The sequence below is a fragment of the Carcharhinus amblyrhynchos genome, chromosome 3, assembly GCF_965287045.1.
Source record: "Carcharhinus amblyrhynchos chromosome 3, sCarAmb.v2.hapA, whole genome shotgun sequence".
Classification (NCBI taxonomy): domain Eukaryota; kingdom Metazoa; phylum Chordata; class Chondrichthyes; order Carcharhiniformes; family Carcharhinidae; genus Carcharhinus; species Carcharhinus amblyrhynchos.
The window spans coordinates 67,520,672-67,537,865 of NC_137326.1; the positions used below are offsets into that span (position 1 = coordinate 67,520,672).

The following is a 17,194-nucleotide window of genomic DNA, read 5'->3' on the forward strand; positions in this document are numbered from 1 at the left end:
ATTTATCACATGGAGTGAATTTGCCACTGGCTGAACACTGGCATGTGTGATGTTTGGGACCTCAGGAGGAGGCAGCACTGAAAGCTGAATGAAATGGAACTGGCTTACAGACCGTAAACCTGAGTGCTGAATTTGGAACAAGGTTTGTAGCAAAAACTGAAATAGATGGCTTTAACTTCCCATTAGGAAAGTTCTCCTTATTTAGTAGTGGATTTTGGGAAAAACAGCTGGACAAGAATCCTTTGGTCCCATTCTATTTCTCATCTACACATTGTCCTTTAGCGACATCAGTGTCAATGTGATACAATATCAGGATTGGCATATTACTGGTCACAGACAGCTTATCACACCAGTACCTCTCTGGATCTCTTTTCATAGAACCATAAAATCTCTATAGTGCAGAAGGAGGCCATTCAGCCTATCGAGTCTGTACTGACCATAAACCCACCCAGGCCCTTTTCCTGCAACCCCACATACTTACCCTGCTGCACTAGTGGCAATTTAGCATGGCCAATAAATCTAATCCGCACATCTTTGGACGGTGGGAAGAAACCCGAGCACCCAGAGGAAATCCATGCACACACGGGGAGAATGTGCAAACTCTGCACAGACAGTGACCTGAGGTCAGGATTGAACCTGGGTCCCTGGAGCTGTGAGGCAGCAGTGCTAACCACTGTGCCACCATGCTGCTCCATTATTTTCTTTCTACTGACTCCATCCTTCTCCTCCATGCCCACTGTCTGAAGCTGGACTAGATCATTTGAAATCTTGATGTTCTATTTTATCTTGAGATGAGTTTCTGACTACACACCTGCTCTATTAGCTGACTTCATCCTTGTCTCATTATATCGTCTGTAATCATCATCCATTCCGTTGTAAAATTTGACTATTCCATTGTTGTCCTTTATAGTTACTGTTTCTCACCCTACATAAAAGTGACCTCTTCCAAACCTTTGTTGCCAGTATTCTAAGTCATACCTGATCCTGTTTACTCACCACCTCTATCACCGAACAATGTTGGGTCCTGGTGTGGCAATATCTCAAATTTAATTTTTTTCATTCTTGTGTTCAAATCCTTCATGGCCTCCCTCTTCTCTTTCTCTACTAGCTCCTCCAGCCCTACGATTCTCATTTCTGTACTCCTCCAGTTATGGCATCTTGAGCATCCCTGATTTTCATTGCTGCAATATTAAAGGCTGTGCTTTCAGCTGCATGGACCTTCTGGAATTTCCAGTCCATTTCTCCATACCCCCTTTTGGATGTTGCTTAAAATTTACCAGTGATTAAACTTTTGATCATCTCCTCTAATATCTTATTGCAGAATCAATCCCATTTGGCTCATTGTGTCTTCACTAGCTCTCCAAATGAGCATTATGACTTAGTGCCATTCCCCGTTATCCTGCACATTGTTTCTATTCAAATAATCATCCAATGCCCTCTTGAATGCCTTGGTTGAGCCTGTCTCCACTACTCTTCCAGCCAGTGTATTTCAGATCCAAACTACATGTGTGAAGAAGCTTTTTCTCACATCACATTTGCTTCTTTTACAGACCATTTTATCTGACATTTTATTCAATTTAATGTAATAGCATTCCTGCAAAGTGCCTCGAGATTTTTTACTACCTTGTTGGTTCTACATAAATGCAAGTTGTTGCTGTCAAGTAAGATGGGACTGAATTGCAGGGAAGGAACTTCATGGTACTGAACGAAAGATAATTAATCTGGATCATAGAGAATAAACCTCAGTGCTGAACGAGAGGGAATGAGACTGGATTACAATTTGAGTTCTGTTGCAAGTTATCCTGTGGTTGTGAGATATGGGATGCTGGTCAGAAGTGTCTGGAATTTGGAGCTGGGCAGTTGGGGTATGGGGTGTCATTCATGATTTTCCTTCAGAAAGGGGCTTTGCATTAGTGCTAAATCAATTTGCAAGGACAGGCAGAATTAATTAATTTGCTAATAAGTGAATCAATAATTATAGTTATATCCATTTCATCTTAAAAAATATCAGACACCCTGTCTTCTTTGAGATTTATCAAACAAAGCAGAGTGATTTAATTTGAATCAAGTAATTAAGGGTTATTGTGACTGGCTGGGTCAGTGGAGTTGAGTCCACAAAAACGATCAGCCATGATCTTCTTGAATGACATAGCACGCTAAGGGGTTAGAGGGCTTACTCCTGCTCCTAGTTCTCATGTTCTTATGAATCAGGAAATTGTTACAGTCAGAGAGTCCACTGTGTCTACATTGGTTCCCTGTAGAGCAATCTAACTCGTGACACTTCTCCATCTTCTCCCCCTGCATCAACCCATTGTTTCTTTTTGAATAACTACTCAGAGGCCAGTGACCCTTTATCAAATTCCCTTTAAAAGTCTGTTCCATCCCTAGAGTACTTCAAGTACAAAGTCAGAATCAGCAGTGCCAGTGTACCTGACACTACATATTTATGTACAGGTGATGTTCCGTGATTGGGCAGAAAATTATGACCACAATCAGGGAGCTCATACTTCAAGAGGCCAACCTCATGGGCCTCATTGAAGTCATTACACTTTTTGCTAATAATCCAATTCCCTTTTGAATACTGCAGTCGGCCTCCAGCACACACTTGGACAGCGTATTTTAGAACCTAGCCCTCGTTGCGTGGAAAGATTTTTCTTCATGTAACTATTGTTTCCTTTGCCAATTACCTTAAATCTCTGCCCTCTTGTTCTTAATCCTTCTGCATCAAAGGAAGCAGCTTCTCCCTATCTAGTCTATTCAGACCTATCAGATTGTGAACAGTTCTATCAAGTCTCTTCTCAATCGTCTCTTCCGCAGTCAATTTATGTAATTGCAATTCCTCATCTTGGAGTCTAATGAAATGAGAGAATGATTTCCAGTTACTGAGTAATGTAACACCACTATGCTAGTTATGCATATGCTGATTGTTTGAAAGATCTTTCATTACTCTCACTCCATACCTTTTATCCAGCCTCTCGCGCCTAAACCAGATGATTTGAAAGAGCTAAGGTAAGTGATAGGATAGTAGAGTGAATTGAACACATGCTCATTAGGAATAGGAGTGTTTTGTAGAAATTAGCAAGGATGAAGACTCAAAGAACAAAATAAATTACAGCACAGGAGCAGGCTCTTCGGCTCCCCTAAGCCTGCACCAACCATGCTGCTTGTCTGAACTAAAAGCCACTACTTTTCTGGGGACTGTATCCATCTATTTCCATCCTATTCATGTATTTGTCAAGATGCCCTTTCAAAAGTCACTACCGTATCTGCTTCCACTACCTACCCCAGCAGTGGGTTCCGGGCACCCACCACCTTCTGTATAAAAAAACTTGCCTCGTACAATCTACTTTAAACCTTGCCCCTCACACCTTAAACCTATGGTCCCAAGCAATTGACTCTTCCACCCTGGTTAAAAACCTTCTGACTACCAACTCTGTCTGTGCCCCTCATAATCTTGCAGACTTCTATCAGATCGCCTCTCAACCTCCATTGTTCCATTGAGAACAGACCAAGTTTCTCCAAATCTCCTTACAATTAATGCCCTCCATTCCAGGCAGCATCCTGGTAAATCTTTTCTGTACCCTCTCCAAAGCCTCCACATCCTTCTGATAGTGTGGTGGTCAGAATTGAATGCTATATTCCAAGTGCGGCTTAACTAAGGTTCTATAAACCTGCAACATGACTTGCCAATTTTTAAACTCAATGCTCCAGCTGATGAAGGAAGGCCTCCTTGACTACCTTCTCCATCTGCATTGCTACTTTCAGTGACCTGTGTACCTGTACAACCAGATCCCTCTGACTTGTGTATTGATATACTCTTAGGGGTTCTGCCATTTACATATATATTTCTCATCTGTATTAGATCTTCTAAAATGCATTACCTCACATTTCTCCAGATTAAACTCCAAGTCTCCAACCGATCTTTATCCTGCTGTATCTCCTGAAGATCCTCATTGCAATCCACAATTCCACCAATCTTTGTGTCTGTGCAAACTTACTAATCAAACCCGTTACATTTTCCTCCAAATCACTTATGTACATTACAAACAGAAAGGGTCCCAGCACTGATCCGAGGAATGCCATTTGTCACACTCCTCCGTTCAGAATTGCACCATTCCACTGCTATCCTCTGTCTTCTATAACCGAGCCAGTTCTGTATCCATCTTGCCAGCTCACCTCTGATCCTATGCGATTTCACCTTCAGTTACAGTATGTCATGAGGGACCTTGTCAAAGGCCTTACTCCAGGCCAGGTAGACAACATTCACTGTCCTACTTTCATTAATCATCGATGTCACTTCCTCGAAAAGCCTGATCAAATTAGTGAGACAAGACCTCCCCTTTACAAAACCATGTTTCCTTTCACTAATACACCCACTTATTTCCAAATGAGAGTAAATCCTGTCTCGAAGAAGCCCCTCCAATAATTTCCCTACCAGATGTGAGGCTCACTGGCCTGTAGTTACCCTTGCTGCCCTTCTTAAACAAAGGAACAATGTTGTCTGTGCTCCAATTCTCTGGGACACACACACACCCTGCCACAGTGAGGATACAAATATTATAATTTCATTGCGAAAGAAAAGGATGAGATTACTCCAAATTTGAGAAGTGCGATTAAAATGGAGCAGCAAATTTAATTGATGGGAGATTGTGACAGATATATATTTGCAACATTTCTTTTCAGTTAAATTTACCAGCTTCTCCTATCATTGTCCATCCAAAGGTGGGAGGATAGAAGAAATGGAGGCTTTACTGGAAGCGGTGCAAAACTTTGGCCAAGACGGGTGAGTAGAGTATCTCATTCTAATGGGTAGAGTGTTATTGTGCTTTGAAAATCTGATGTTTAGGGGCTTAATCATAATAGAACCGTAGAACCATAGAACACTACAGCACAGAAACAGGCCTTTTGGCTCTTTTTGGCTGTGCCAGACCATTTTTCTGCCTAGTCCCACTGACTTGCACCTGGACCATATCCCACCACACCCCTCTCATCCATGTACCTGTCTAAGTTTTTCTTAAATGTTAAAAGTGAGCCGGCATTTACCACTTCATCTGGCAGCTCATTCCACACTCCCATTCCCTTTAAATTTTTACCCCTTCACCCTTAACCCATGTCCTCTAGTTTTTTTCTCCCCTAGTCTCAGTGGAAAAAGCCTGCTTGCATTCACTCTATCTATACCCATCATAATTTTATACACTCTCTCATAATTTTATCATCTCTCTCTTGTTTTTCCTACTGTGGTGGGCAGCTTCTAAATTGTAATATAATCGTATTTCAGATTTCTCCTAAACCTCGTTTAACTCCATGATAGATTTTTCTTTCCCTGATTTTATTGGCTTTGGACGAATTAAGTTGCAGCAGTGCCCTGACCACCTGTGAGGCTGAATTACAAGAACTGATGAAGCAGATCGATATTATGGTGGCTCAGAAAAAATCTGAATGGGAGGCTGAACTCCAGTCAGTGGAAACCAGGCTGAAAGTTCGAGAAGAGGAGCTCAGTGCCTTTCGATTATTGCTTGATCAGAAACACACAGAGGTAAGAGCAAAACTTTCCCCAATACCACAACTGAAAGTGGTCTTGCAGATTTTGAAGTTACCTGCCTGTTACTAATTCAGTGTAAGTGGAGGATATAACAATTTCTGTGCGACTGTGGTTAAAAATTGACTGGAGAGGCGAGTACATATGGGGTTATTTTGAAATAGGCAATAACGCAGGGAGTATGCGGATCTGCCCATTGAAGTGGTGGAGGCTACCTCGTTGAATATGTTTAAGTCACAGGTAGATAGATTTCTGATAGATAAGGGAATTAAGGGTTATGGGGAGCAGGTGGGAAAGTGGAACTGATCCTCTTCAGATCAGCCATGATGTTATTGAAAGGCGGGGTAGGCTCGAAGGTCTAGATGGCCTACTCCTGCTTCTATTTCTTATGTTCTTATGTGGTGGCTAACCGATCTTCGGGTAAGTGGGAGGGAGGGTGGCAGGGAGAGATTAGTTGGCAATCTAGTTGTGAGAGAACCCTTGGGGATGAGTAACCGTAATATGATAGAATTCTCTGTCAAAGTGGATAATGAGGTAGTTGATTCTGAGACCGGTGTCTGACCTGAATCTGAATAAAGGTAACAATGATGGTGTGAGGCATGAATTGGCATTAATGTAAGGCTCACTGGCCTGTAATTACCTGGATTGTTCTTGCTACTAAACTAAATACTAACAACTGATATGCTAGTTAGTCTCACTTACCGGCCCAGGTTTCTGCCCTGAGCTTGGAGCTGGAGCCATTTATGGAGGGCCCCAGGCAGTAGGGAGTCAGTCTTTTGGAAGTTAAAATTCTCAGGCAGTTACTATGTATGTGTGTCAGGTAATTTGTGGGATCTTGATGTGCATTTCCCAATGTACATCCCAAATCTGGCAATCCAGAGATCCATGTTTCAGTGACAACTAAAAATTCATACCTCCAGATGTCAGCTTGTGCCCTTATTATTCATGATACTCCTTGTAATTAGGTGCATGCCATTAAGCACAACCAGATTCTTTGTCTATTTTCCAATTTTTGATCCCTCTACTTTTCCAACTTCCTTGCAATTTTTTTGTCTTCCATTTTCAGCTCTGCCTTTCTCCCTTCTTAATCTCTCCTCAACTTCCCTTCCCTTGCCTAGCTAATTTGAATTTTCCAAAACAGCACAAGCAAAGCAAAGTGCAGTCCTTAACTCTGAAGTTCAATCCTGGCAGGTTTTCTTTCCCTATAGACCATGCAGCAGAAGGTTGGTTTATGTCTCCTGGCTTATTGCACTTACATGTGCCTGTAGGAGGCATTAGTGCTTTATATTGTAATTGATTCTTCACTGCAAAGATTTACAAACTGCTGGTCAGATTGCAGTTCGAATGCTCAAATTGCATTCAAGTCAGGACGTATAATGAGGATTAAAAATACAACATGCTGAAAATACTCCAACAGGTTCATAGATGAGTGGGTTCGGTTGATTGGCCATGCTAAATTCTTCCTTAAATCAGGGGGATTAGCTGGGTAAAGATGTAGGGTTACAGGAATAAGGCCTGGGTGAAATAGTGGTCGGTGCTGACCCAATGGGCTAAATAGCCTCCTTCTGCACTGTAGGGATTCGATGATTCTATGGCGGTCAGACAACATCTGCGGATAGAGGTTCAGAGTTAACACGTTATGTTGATGACCTTTTCTTGGGACTTCTCATTTGACAAAAGCTGAGCCTGAAAAGCTAATACCCATTCTCTCTCTCCAGCGTTACTGCCTGACTTGCTGTGTATTTTCAGTATTTTCTGTTTTTTGTTTCCAATTTTCAGCATCCAAGTATTAATGGTCCAAATCTTCAGGTCAGCAATTTAGATGGTGTTCATGCCGCCTATCCCTTCCCACGCTCCAACTTGCATTTTTTATGCAAGGCAGTGCTCGTTTCAATCTATGACCCCTAGTTCTGGGCTCAGCCACCATCAGAAAACTCTTTCTGAATCTACCCTGTCTAATCCTGCTAGAATTTTTTAAGGTTCTATGAGATCCCCTCTCACTTTCCAAAACACCAGTGAATATAATTGCAACCAACTGACATGACAGACCTGCCGTCCAGGAATAAGCTTGGTAAATCTTCGCTGTACTCCCTTTATAACAAGGGCACCCTTTTGCAGATAAGGACACCAAAACTGCACACAATACTCCAGGTGTGACCTCACCAATGTCCTGTAGAATTGCAGTAAAACATCCCTATACCTATATTCAAATCCTCTTGTTAACAAACCATTTGCCGCCTTTACTGCCTGCTGTACCTGCACATTTACTTTCAGCAACTGGTGTACGAAGACATCAAAATCTCGCTGAGTGTCCAGCTGTCTCAATTTACTTGCATTCAAATAATAATCTGACTTCCTATTTTTGTTACCAAAGTGGATAATCTCACATTTGTCCACTTTATACTGCAACTGCCATGCACTCAGCCTGTCTAAATTACACTGAAGCATTTCTGCATTCTCCTGACAACTCACCCTCCTACCCAACTTCGTATCATCTGAAAATTGAGATGATAAATTTAGTTCCCTCTTTCAAATCATTAATATATAATATGAACATTTGGGGTCCTAGCACAGATCTCTGCAGAACCCTGTCAGCCACAGCCTGCCAGTCAGATAAAGACCCATTTATACCAACCCTTCGCTTCCTATCTGCTGACCAGCTTTATATCCATCTCAAGATGTGGGTGGCACAGTAGCGTGGTGGTTAGCACTGTTGCCTCACTGTGCCAGGGACTCGGGCTCAATTTTGGCCTCAAGTCACTGTCTGTGAGGAGTTGGCACATTCCCCTGTGTCTGCATGGGTTTCCTTCAGGTGCTGCAGTTTTCTCCCATACTCCAAACATGTGCAGGTTAGGTTGATTGGCCATGTTAAATTGACTCTTAGTGTCTGGCGAACTAGCAGGGTAAATATGTGAGGTTACAGGGATATAGCCTGTGTGGGATTGTTGTTGGTGCTGATTCGATAGGCTGAATGGCATCCTTCTGCATTGTAGGAAGTCTATGAAGACATTACCTGCAATCCCATGTGCTTTAGCCTTACATAGCAGTCTGCTACGTGAGACCTTGCCAAAAGCCTTCTGAAAATCTAAATAAACAGCATCCACCATTCTCCTTGGTCAACTCCACTAGTTACATCCTATAAGAATTCCAACAGATTCGCCGAGCATGATTCTCCCTTTGTAAATCCGCATTGACTTTGTATGACTATACCACTGCTTTTCAAATGCTGAGCTATGAAATCCTTGATAATGCACTCTAGCAATTTTCCCAGTACTGACATTAGACTCACTGGTCTACAGTAGTGTGTTTTCTCATTACCTCCCTTTTTGAATAGCAATTACATTAGTGACCCATCAATCTGTAGGAACCAGTTCAGAGTCCAAAGAAATTCTCTTCTCTTTTCATTCACAGGTTTTAAGTTGGTCCACCTTGTGCCCAACGAAGGGCTTACACGCGATGGGTCGTACTGGGGCAGCTGTTGGTTGTTCGAGATTGGCCTATTGCTTCATGTCGTTAGTGTGTGCCTAAGCTGGACCAGATACTGGGCAAGATGACAGCTCAGTGACTATCACTGATTGCTGTGCAGACACATGGATTTGGGCCGGTGTCTGTGGGAGTTTGCGCATTCTCCCCGTACTTGCGTGGGTTTTCTCCGGGTGCTCCGGTTTCCTCCCACACCCCAAAGATGTGGTGTTAGGCTGATTGGCAGGAATAAATTGTCCCTAAATCAGATTCCCTTAATCTGGATGGCCATAAAACATTAGACAGGGGTCGTGGGTGGAGAGGGGGACTGGTGGTGTTGAGATGGCGGCGCGGGCTCGTTGGGCTGAAGGGCCTGTTTCCCGGGCTGATTTTGTTCTTTGTTCTTAAATTTAGAAAATGACCACCAATTGATCCACTATTTCCAGGGCCGCTTCCTTAAATACTCTGAGATGCAGATTATCAGGCCTGGAGATTCATTCCCCTTCACTCCCATTAATTTCCCCAAAACCATTTTTCTACTAAAGAACAAAGAATGATAAAGCACAGGAACAGGCCATTTGGCCCTCCAAGCCTGCACCGACCGCGTGTTCCCAATTAAACCATCCATTTGTGTCCCTCTAATCCCAGTCTGTTCATGTGGCTATCTAGATAAGTCTTAAATGATTCTAGCTTGTCTGCCTCAACCACCTTGCTAGGTAGTACATTCCAGGCCCCCACCACCCTCTGTGTAAAATATGTCCCCCGTATATCCGTATTGAACCTTGCCCCACTTACTTTGAACTTGTGACCCCTTGTTTGTCATTTCTGACCTGGGAAAAAGCTTCCAACTGGTCACCCTATCTATGCCCTTCATAATTTTATAAACTTCTATTAGGTTGCCTCTCAATAATGTACTAATGCTTATTTCCTTCAGTTCCTCACTAAAACTTGTTTACCTCAGAACTTCTGGTACATTATTCATGTCTTCATAGAAAGCCTACAATGCAGAAAGAGGCCATTAGTCCATCGAGTCTGCACTGACCACAATCCCACTCCAGGCACTACCCCCCTATCCTACATATTTACCTCCTAATCCCTCTAACATATGCATCTCAGGACACTAAGGGGCAATTTTACATGGCCAGTCAATCTAACCCGCACATTTTTGGACTGTGGGAGGAAACCGGAGCACCCAGAGGAAACCCCCACACAGGCATAAAGAGAGTGTGCAAACTCCACATAGACAGTGACCCAAGCTGGGAATCGAGCCCAGGCTTCTGGCACTGTGAAGCAGCAGTGCTAACCACTGTGCTACCGTGCCACCCACGGTTCCTTTGTGAAGAACAGAAACAAAATATGACTTTCGTTCTTCAGCCATTTCTTTGTTGCCTGTTATAAATTCTCCTACTTCTGACTGTAAGGAGCTAATGTTTGTTTTTGTAAATCCTTTTCCTTTTACATATCTACAGAAACTTTTACAGTCAGTTTTTATATTCCCTGCTGTCTTACTTTCATATTCTATTTTCTCTTCTTAACCAATCCCTTGGTCCACCATGCTGAGTTTTAAACTGCTTCCAGTCCTCAGATCTATTGCCTTTTCTTGCCGATTTGTATGCTTCTTCTTTGAATCTAATGCTATCTCTAATTTCCCTTGTAATTCATTGTTTGGCCGCAGTTTTTTCACCACGCGCACCAGCCGGAATAAACAATTTCTGGAGTTCGGCTGTTTGTTCTGTAAACGCCTGCCATTCCCTGTCCATTGCCCTTCATTTCAGTAATGTTCCCCAGTCCATCATTGCCAATTCATGCCTCACACCATCATTGTTACCTTTATTCAGATTCTGGTCAGACACCGGTCTCAGAATCAACTACCTCATTATCCACTTTGACAGAGAATTATATCATATTACGGTTACTCATCCCCAAGGGTTCTCTCACAACTAGATTGCCAACTAATCTCTTCTCATTGCACAATACCCAGTCCAGGATGGCCAGTTGCCTTGTTGGTTCCTCATCGTATTGGTACAGAAAACTGTCCAATATACTCTCCAGAAATTCCCCCTCTATTGTACTGTGACTAATCTGTCTCTCCCAATCTGTATGCAGATTAAAGTTATCCATAATCACAGGTATTCCTTTAACACATGCATCTGTGATTTCCTGTCAAATGCTATTCTCAACATTACCATGACAGTTTGGTGGTCTGTGAATCATCACCATACATGTTTTTTGTCACTTGGTGTTTCTTAACTCGACCCATACAGATTCCACATCATCTGTGTTAGTGTCTTTCCTCAATATTGTATCAATATCTTTTTTAATCAGCAATTTAACTCCATTACCTTTACCTTTCTTTCTGTCCTTCCTAAACACTGAATTGCCCTCCATGTTTAGATCACCTTTTAGTCGTGTCTCTATAATGTCAGTTGTATCATACCCTTTCACATCTATCTGCGCAAACTGTAGCGTACCCCCTTACATCTATCTGTGCATCTATTTCATCCATTTTTTCAAATGCTCCGATTATTCAGGTATAAAACCTTAAGGTGAACCCTTTTAACGTTTCTTGTCCTGTTTCTACTTTTGTTTTTAACTGTGTCCTTATCTGACTCTGGTTCTTGATTTCTCTGCTTGTCATTTTCCTTATTCTCCTTGCTGTCTTCTCCTCTTGATTTTCCCTGCTCTGAATCCTTACATAGGTTCACAATTTACTGCCATACTAGTTAAATCCTCCCAACCATTCGAGTAAATCCCATCACCACACCCCTCTCCCCAACCCCAGCCAAATACATCAGTCCTGGTGTCTCAGGAATCTGAAACTCTCCCCCTCACACCATCTTTTCAGCCACACATTCATCCCATATATCCTGCTGTCTCTACTCTGACCAGCACATGGCACAGGTAGTAATCCTGAGATACCTACCTTTGAGATCCTACTTTTCAGCTTGCATTCTAACTGCCTACATGCTGCTTTCAGGACCTCGTCTTTTTTTTACCTATGTCATTTGTACAAATACAGTTGTTCACCCTCCCCTTTCATAATGTCCTGCACCCGCTCTGAGACATCCAGCACCAGAGAGACAACATACCATCTTGGAGTCACAGAAACGCTCGTCTGCCCCCCTTACAATTGAATCCCCTATAACTATTGTGTTCTCTCACTTTTTACTCCTCCCCTCTGCAGCAGAACTAACCATGATTCAACAAATATGGCTGTTGTGCTTTCCTGTGAGAGTAAGAAGCCTCGCAACACCAGGTTAAAGTCCAACAGGTTTATTTGTTAGCACAAGCCACTAGCTTTCGGAGCATTGCTCCTTCATCAGGTAAGTGGGAGTCCTGTTCACAAACGGGGCATATAAAGACACAAACTCAGTTTACAAAATAATGGTTGGAATGCGAGTCTTTACAGATAATCAAGTCTTAAAGATACAGACAATGTGAGTGGAGAGAGGGTCAGGTAAGTGGGAGTTATGTTCACAAACAGGGCATATAAAGACACTAACTCAATAAAGAAGCAGTGCTCCGAAAGCTTGTGCTACCAAATAAACCTGTTAGACTTTAACCTGGTGTTCTGAAACTTCTTACTGTGTTTACCTCAGTCCAACGCCGGCATCTCCACATGGTGACTTCCTCTGAGAGATTATTCCACTCAGCAGTATCCAAAATGGTGTATCTGTTTTGCAGGGGAATAACCACACAAGATTCCTGCACTGCCTGCTTAGCCCTCTTGCTCTGTCTGGTGATCACCCATTTCTTTCCTGCTGCAGAGTCTAAGCCTGTGGTGTGACCGCCTCTATATGCGCTATGCACGATACTCTGCACCTTGAGGATGTTCCACAGTGAGGGACAAGAGGGACTGAGAGCAACAATGAAGTAGAGTGGGTAAATTCAATTTGGGTTATGCTTTGGTCTTACTTTTAAACTGTTAATAAGATAACAATTAAGGCAGGAGACTTTTTTTTTAACTTGTTCATGGGCAATAAATGCTATCTGGGCCTTCATTTATTGCCCATCCCTAATTGCCCCTGAACTGAGCCATTTCAGAATGAACGTGTGAATCTGAACTGTGGATTTTATATACAAAGAAGGGAATAAAGAAAATACAGCACAGGAACAGGCCACACAACTCTCCAAGACTGCACCAACCATGCAGCCCGACTGAACTAAATCTCTCTACTCTTTCTGGGACCATGGCCCTCTATTCCCATCCTATCCATGAGTCATAGAGATTTACAGCATGGAAACAGGCCTTTTGGCCCAACTTGTCAATGCCGCCCATTTTTACAAAACCCCTAAGCTAATCCCAATTGCCCGCATTTGGCCCATATCCCTCTATACCCATCATAGAACATTACAGCGCAGTACAGGCCCTTCGGCCCTCGATGGTTCCACTGATCAGTGCAACAATCTAATGACCCGCTAACCTAAACTATTCTAACATTATCCATATGTCTATCCAATGACTATTTGAATGCCCTTAAAGTTGGCAAGTCCATTACTGCTGCAGGCGGGGCATTCCATGCCCTTACTACCCTCAGAGTAAACAGCCTACATCTGTCCTATACTTATCGCCCCTCAATTTAAAGCTATGTCCCCTCTGGTTAGCCATCACCGTCCAGGAAAAAGGGTCTCACTGTCCGCCCTATCTAATCCTTTGATCATCTTGTATGCCTCAATTAAGTCACCTCTCACCTTCTCGCTAACGAAACATCATTCCCAGGCAACTATGTTTTAAAAGACAAAATTGTACCCACCTCTACTGCTACATCTGGCAGCTTGTTCCAGACACTCACCACCCTCTGTGTGAAAAAAACTGCCCCCTGGACAGTTTTGCATCTCTCCCCTCTCACCTTTAACCTTAAACTCCCCAACTTTGGGAGAAGATACTGATTATCTAGCTGATCTAATAATGAGAGGCTGACCTGTGCCCCTCATTATTTGTACACCTTTATAAGATCACCCCTCTGCCTCCTACGCTGCAGAGAAAAAGGTGCCAGGCTATCCAGCCTCTCCTTATAACCCAATTCATTAAGTCCTGGTAGTATCCTAGTAAATATTTTGTGCACTCTTTCTAGTTTAATAATATCCTTTCTATAATAGGGTGACCAGAACTGCACGCAGTATTCCAAGTGTGGCCTTACTAATGTCTTGTACAACTTCAACAAGACATTCCAACACCTGTATTCAGTGTTCTGACCAATGAAACCAAGCATGCCGAATGCCTTCTTCACCACTCTGTCCACCTGTGACTCCATTTTCAAGAAGCTATGAACATGTACCCCTAGATCTCTTTGTTCTGTAACTCTCCCCAGTGCCCTACCATTAACTGACTAAGTCCTGCCCTGGTTCAATCTACCAAAATGCATCACCTTGCATTTGTCTAAATTAAACTCCATCTGCCAGTCATCAGCCTACTGGCCCAATTGAGCAAGATCCCGTTGCTGTTGGAGATAACTTTCTTCACTGTATACTATGCTACCAATCTTAGTATCATCTGCAAATTTACTTACTATGCCCCCTGTATTCTCATCCAAATCTTTAATATAAATGACAAATAATGGTGGGCCCAGCACTGATCCCTGAGGCACACCACTGGTCACAGGCATCCAGTTTGAAAAACAACTCTTGACAACCACCCTCTGGTTTCTGTCAAGAAGCCAATTTTGTATCCATTTAGATATCTCACCCTGGATCCTGTGAAATTTAACCTTATGCAACAACTTACTACGTGGTACCTTGTCAAAGGCCTTGCTAAAGTCCATGTAGCCAACATCAACTGCACTGCCTTCATTTACCTTCTTGGTTACCCCTTCAAAAAAAACTCAATCAAATTTGTGAGACATGATTTTCCACTCTCAGCCATGCTGACTGTCCATGTATTTGTAAAGACACCATTTAAAAGTCACTATTGTATCCGCTTCCACTACCTCTGGCAGTGAGTTTCAGGCATCCACCACCCTCTATGTAAAAAAAAAACTTACCATGTACATCTCCTTTAAAACTTGCCCTTCACACCTTAAACCTATGCCCTCTAGTAATTGACTCTTCCATCCTGGAAAAAGGTTTCTGACAATTCACTCTGTCCATGCCTCTCAGTCTTGTAGACTTCTATCAGATCCGCTCAACCTTCGTCGTCCCAGTGAGAATAAAGTTTCTCCAACCTCCCCTCATAGTTAATGCCCTCCATACCAGGCAACGTCCTGGTAAATCTTTTCTGTACCTTTTTCTGGTAGTGTGGTGACCAGAATTGAACACTATATTCCGTGTGCAGCCTAACTAAGGTTCAATAAAGCTGCAACATAACTTGCCAATTTTTAAACTCAATACCTAGCCAATGAAGGCAAACATGCCATATGCCTTCTTGATTATCTTCTCCACCTGCATTGTCACTTTCAGTGATCTGTGTATCTGAGATCCCTCTGCCTATCAGTACTGTTAAGGGTTCTGCCATTTACTGTATATTTCCTATCTGTATTCAACCTTCCAAAATGTATTACCTGACATTTGTCCGAATTAAACTCCATTTGCTCTCTTCGCCCAAGTCTCCAATCGATCTATATCCTGCTATATCCTCTGATATCGCAATTCCATCAATCTTTATGTCATCTGCAAACTTAGTAATCAAACCAGTTACATTTTTCTCCAAGTCATATAAAAAGGTCACAGCACTGATCCCTGAGGAATACCACTTATCACAGCCCTCCATTCAGAAATGCACTCTTCCACTATGATCCTGTGTCTTTATGACCAAGCCAGTTCTGTATCCATCTTGCCAGCTCACTTGTGATCCTGTGCAACTTCACCTTCTGTACCAGTCTGCCATGAGGGACTAATGACAATATGTTAATGAGCCTACCAATACTGCAAACAATTGTTTATGGCAATCTAGTAAGAATGGGTTTAGAACAGAAATAGATTTGAATTGGTTGTTAGGATTCAGAGGATAAGATACGCAAATGTGCAAGTAGGGTATCGTAGAGAAGATTGATTAAAAGAGTTCATGTTTGTTTTAAACGGATGAAGTTAACCAATTCTGGGAACGAGCTGTTCTAAAGAACAACACAGCACAGGAAACAGGCCCTTTGGCCCAACAAGCCCATGCCGCCATGAAATATAAAAGCACTGTGTGGTAGAAGTTACTGGATCTTAAAATCTATATGGTTTTATGAAACAGATGAGGGAGAGTTAGCTCAGCAGAGAGTTAAATTAAGATTGTTTGGATCTCTTTAAAGTATTGATACTTTTTAAAGCAATTGTCTTATTTAAATGTGCTTCTACTTTAATTTAGTGTTTTTTTTGTTTGTAATAAACATTTACTTGGTGTTTCGATTATCACAATTATTCGGGGACATCATTTCTGGCTTTCACACCTCCCGTTATATAAATTGCAAATACAGATGAGACTGTTGTTTCAAGTTTCCCTTCTGGGATTTGAACAATGTGGCATTTAGCATCAGCAATGCCCTTAACACCTACTTTTAATCCATATTTGAATAGTTAATTTACTAACGTGTAGTGACAAACACACTCTGTGGGTAATAACTGAACTGCACGCTTTGGATTGTATATCAACATTGCCTTGTTCTTGAATGTGATTTCTCTCACAAATAACAAAGGAATGATTTTTTTTCTATTTTTCAGGTGGGAATATTGCGGCAGCAGTTACAGGACAATGAGAAGGTTCAACATGATATGGTGGTGCAATATGAAGCGCAACTGAACGTATTTAGGGAAGAGGTAAGAGATGGTATCAAAACATCACACGCAATTTCTTTTTGAAAGAAAAACTGTGTAAGTTGTACAACAAAATAATTATTTTATTGACAGCCAGTCCCCCCATTCTCCTTTTTCCCGAGTTTGTCAAAGTACTGTTGCAGGGTTGCAGATCTATAGGCACCTCGTTCACACAGCTAGCCTTCCTACATGTATGTGATCCTGAACTCTCGCTGCTGGGGGGAACTTCAAAACCAAGTCCCAATCCTGTCCTCTTCCTGGTGCCCACACTTTAATGCTGCCATATTGATTTCCTGCACAGCATGAGGAGACTGAACTGATATTTCCTTTCTTCACCTCACTCTAAATCTGGCTGAAATGCAGTTGCTATCTATACCCACCATTCTGTCAGCTGAGATTGAAGCATTTTATAAGTTACCTTTCCGTGGGAAGGAGTTTCACATTAAAGTATCGTGTCTG

The 17,194-nt window shown here is 42.3% G+C and overlaps 1 protein-coding gene across 8 annotated transcripts in view; it reads left to right on the forward strand.

Moving 5' to 3' along the window:
* Window positions 1-17,194, forward strand: part of cep63 (centrosomal protein 63) — a 120,243-nt gene that overhangs the window by 9,886 nt on the left and 93,163 nt on the right. For 5 of the 8 annotated variants that reach the window (XM_080184964.1, XM_080184992.1, XM_080184972.1 and 2 more), the window contains exons 2-4: window positions 4,723-4,783; window positions 5,312-5,536; window positions 16,643-16,738. In XM_080184964.1, coding sequence (XP_080041090.1) covers window positions 4,723-4,783; window positions 5,312-5,536; window positions 16,643-16,738 — 382 coding nt within the window. Of the gene's footprint in view, window positions 1-4,683; window positions 4,784-5,311; window positions 5,537-16,642; window positions 16,739-17,194 lie in introns of all 8 variants that reach the window. The other 3 variants (XM_080184978.1, XM_080184999.1, XM_080184985.1) reach the window with 2 other exon arrangements.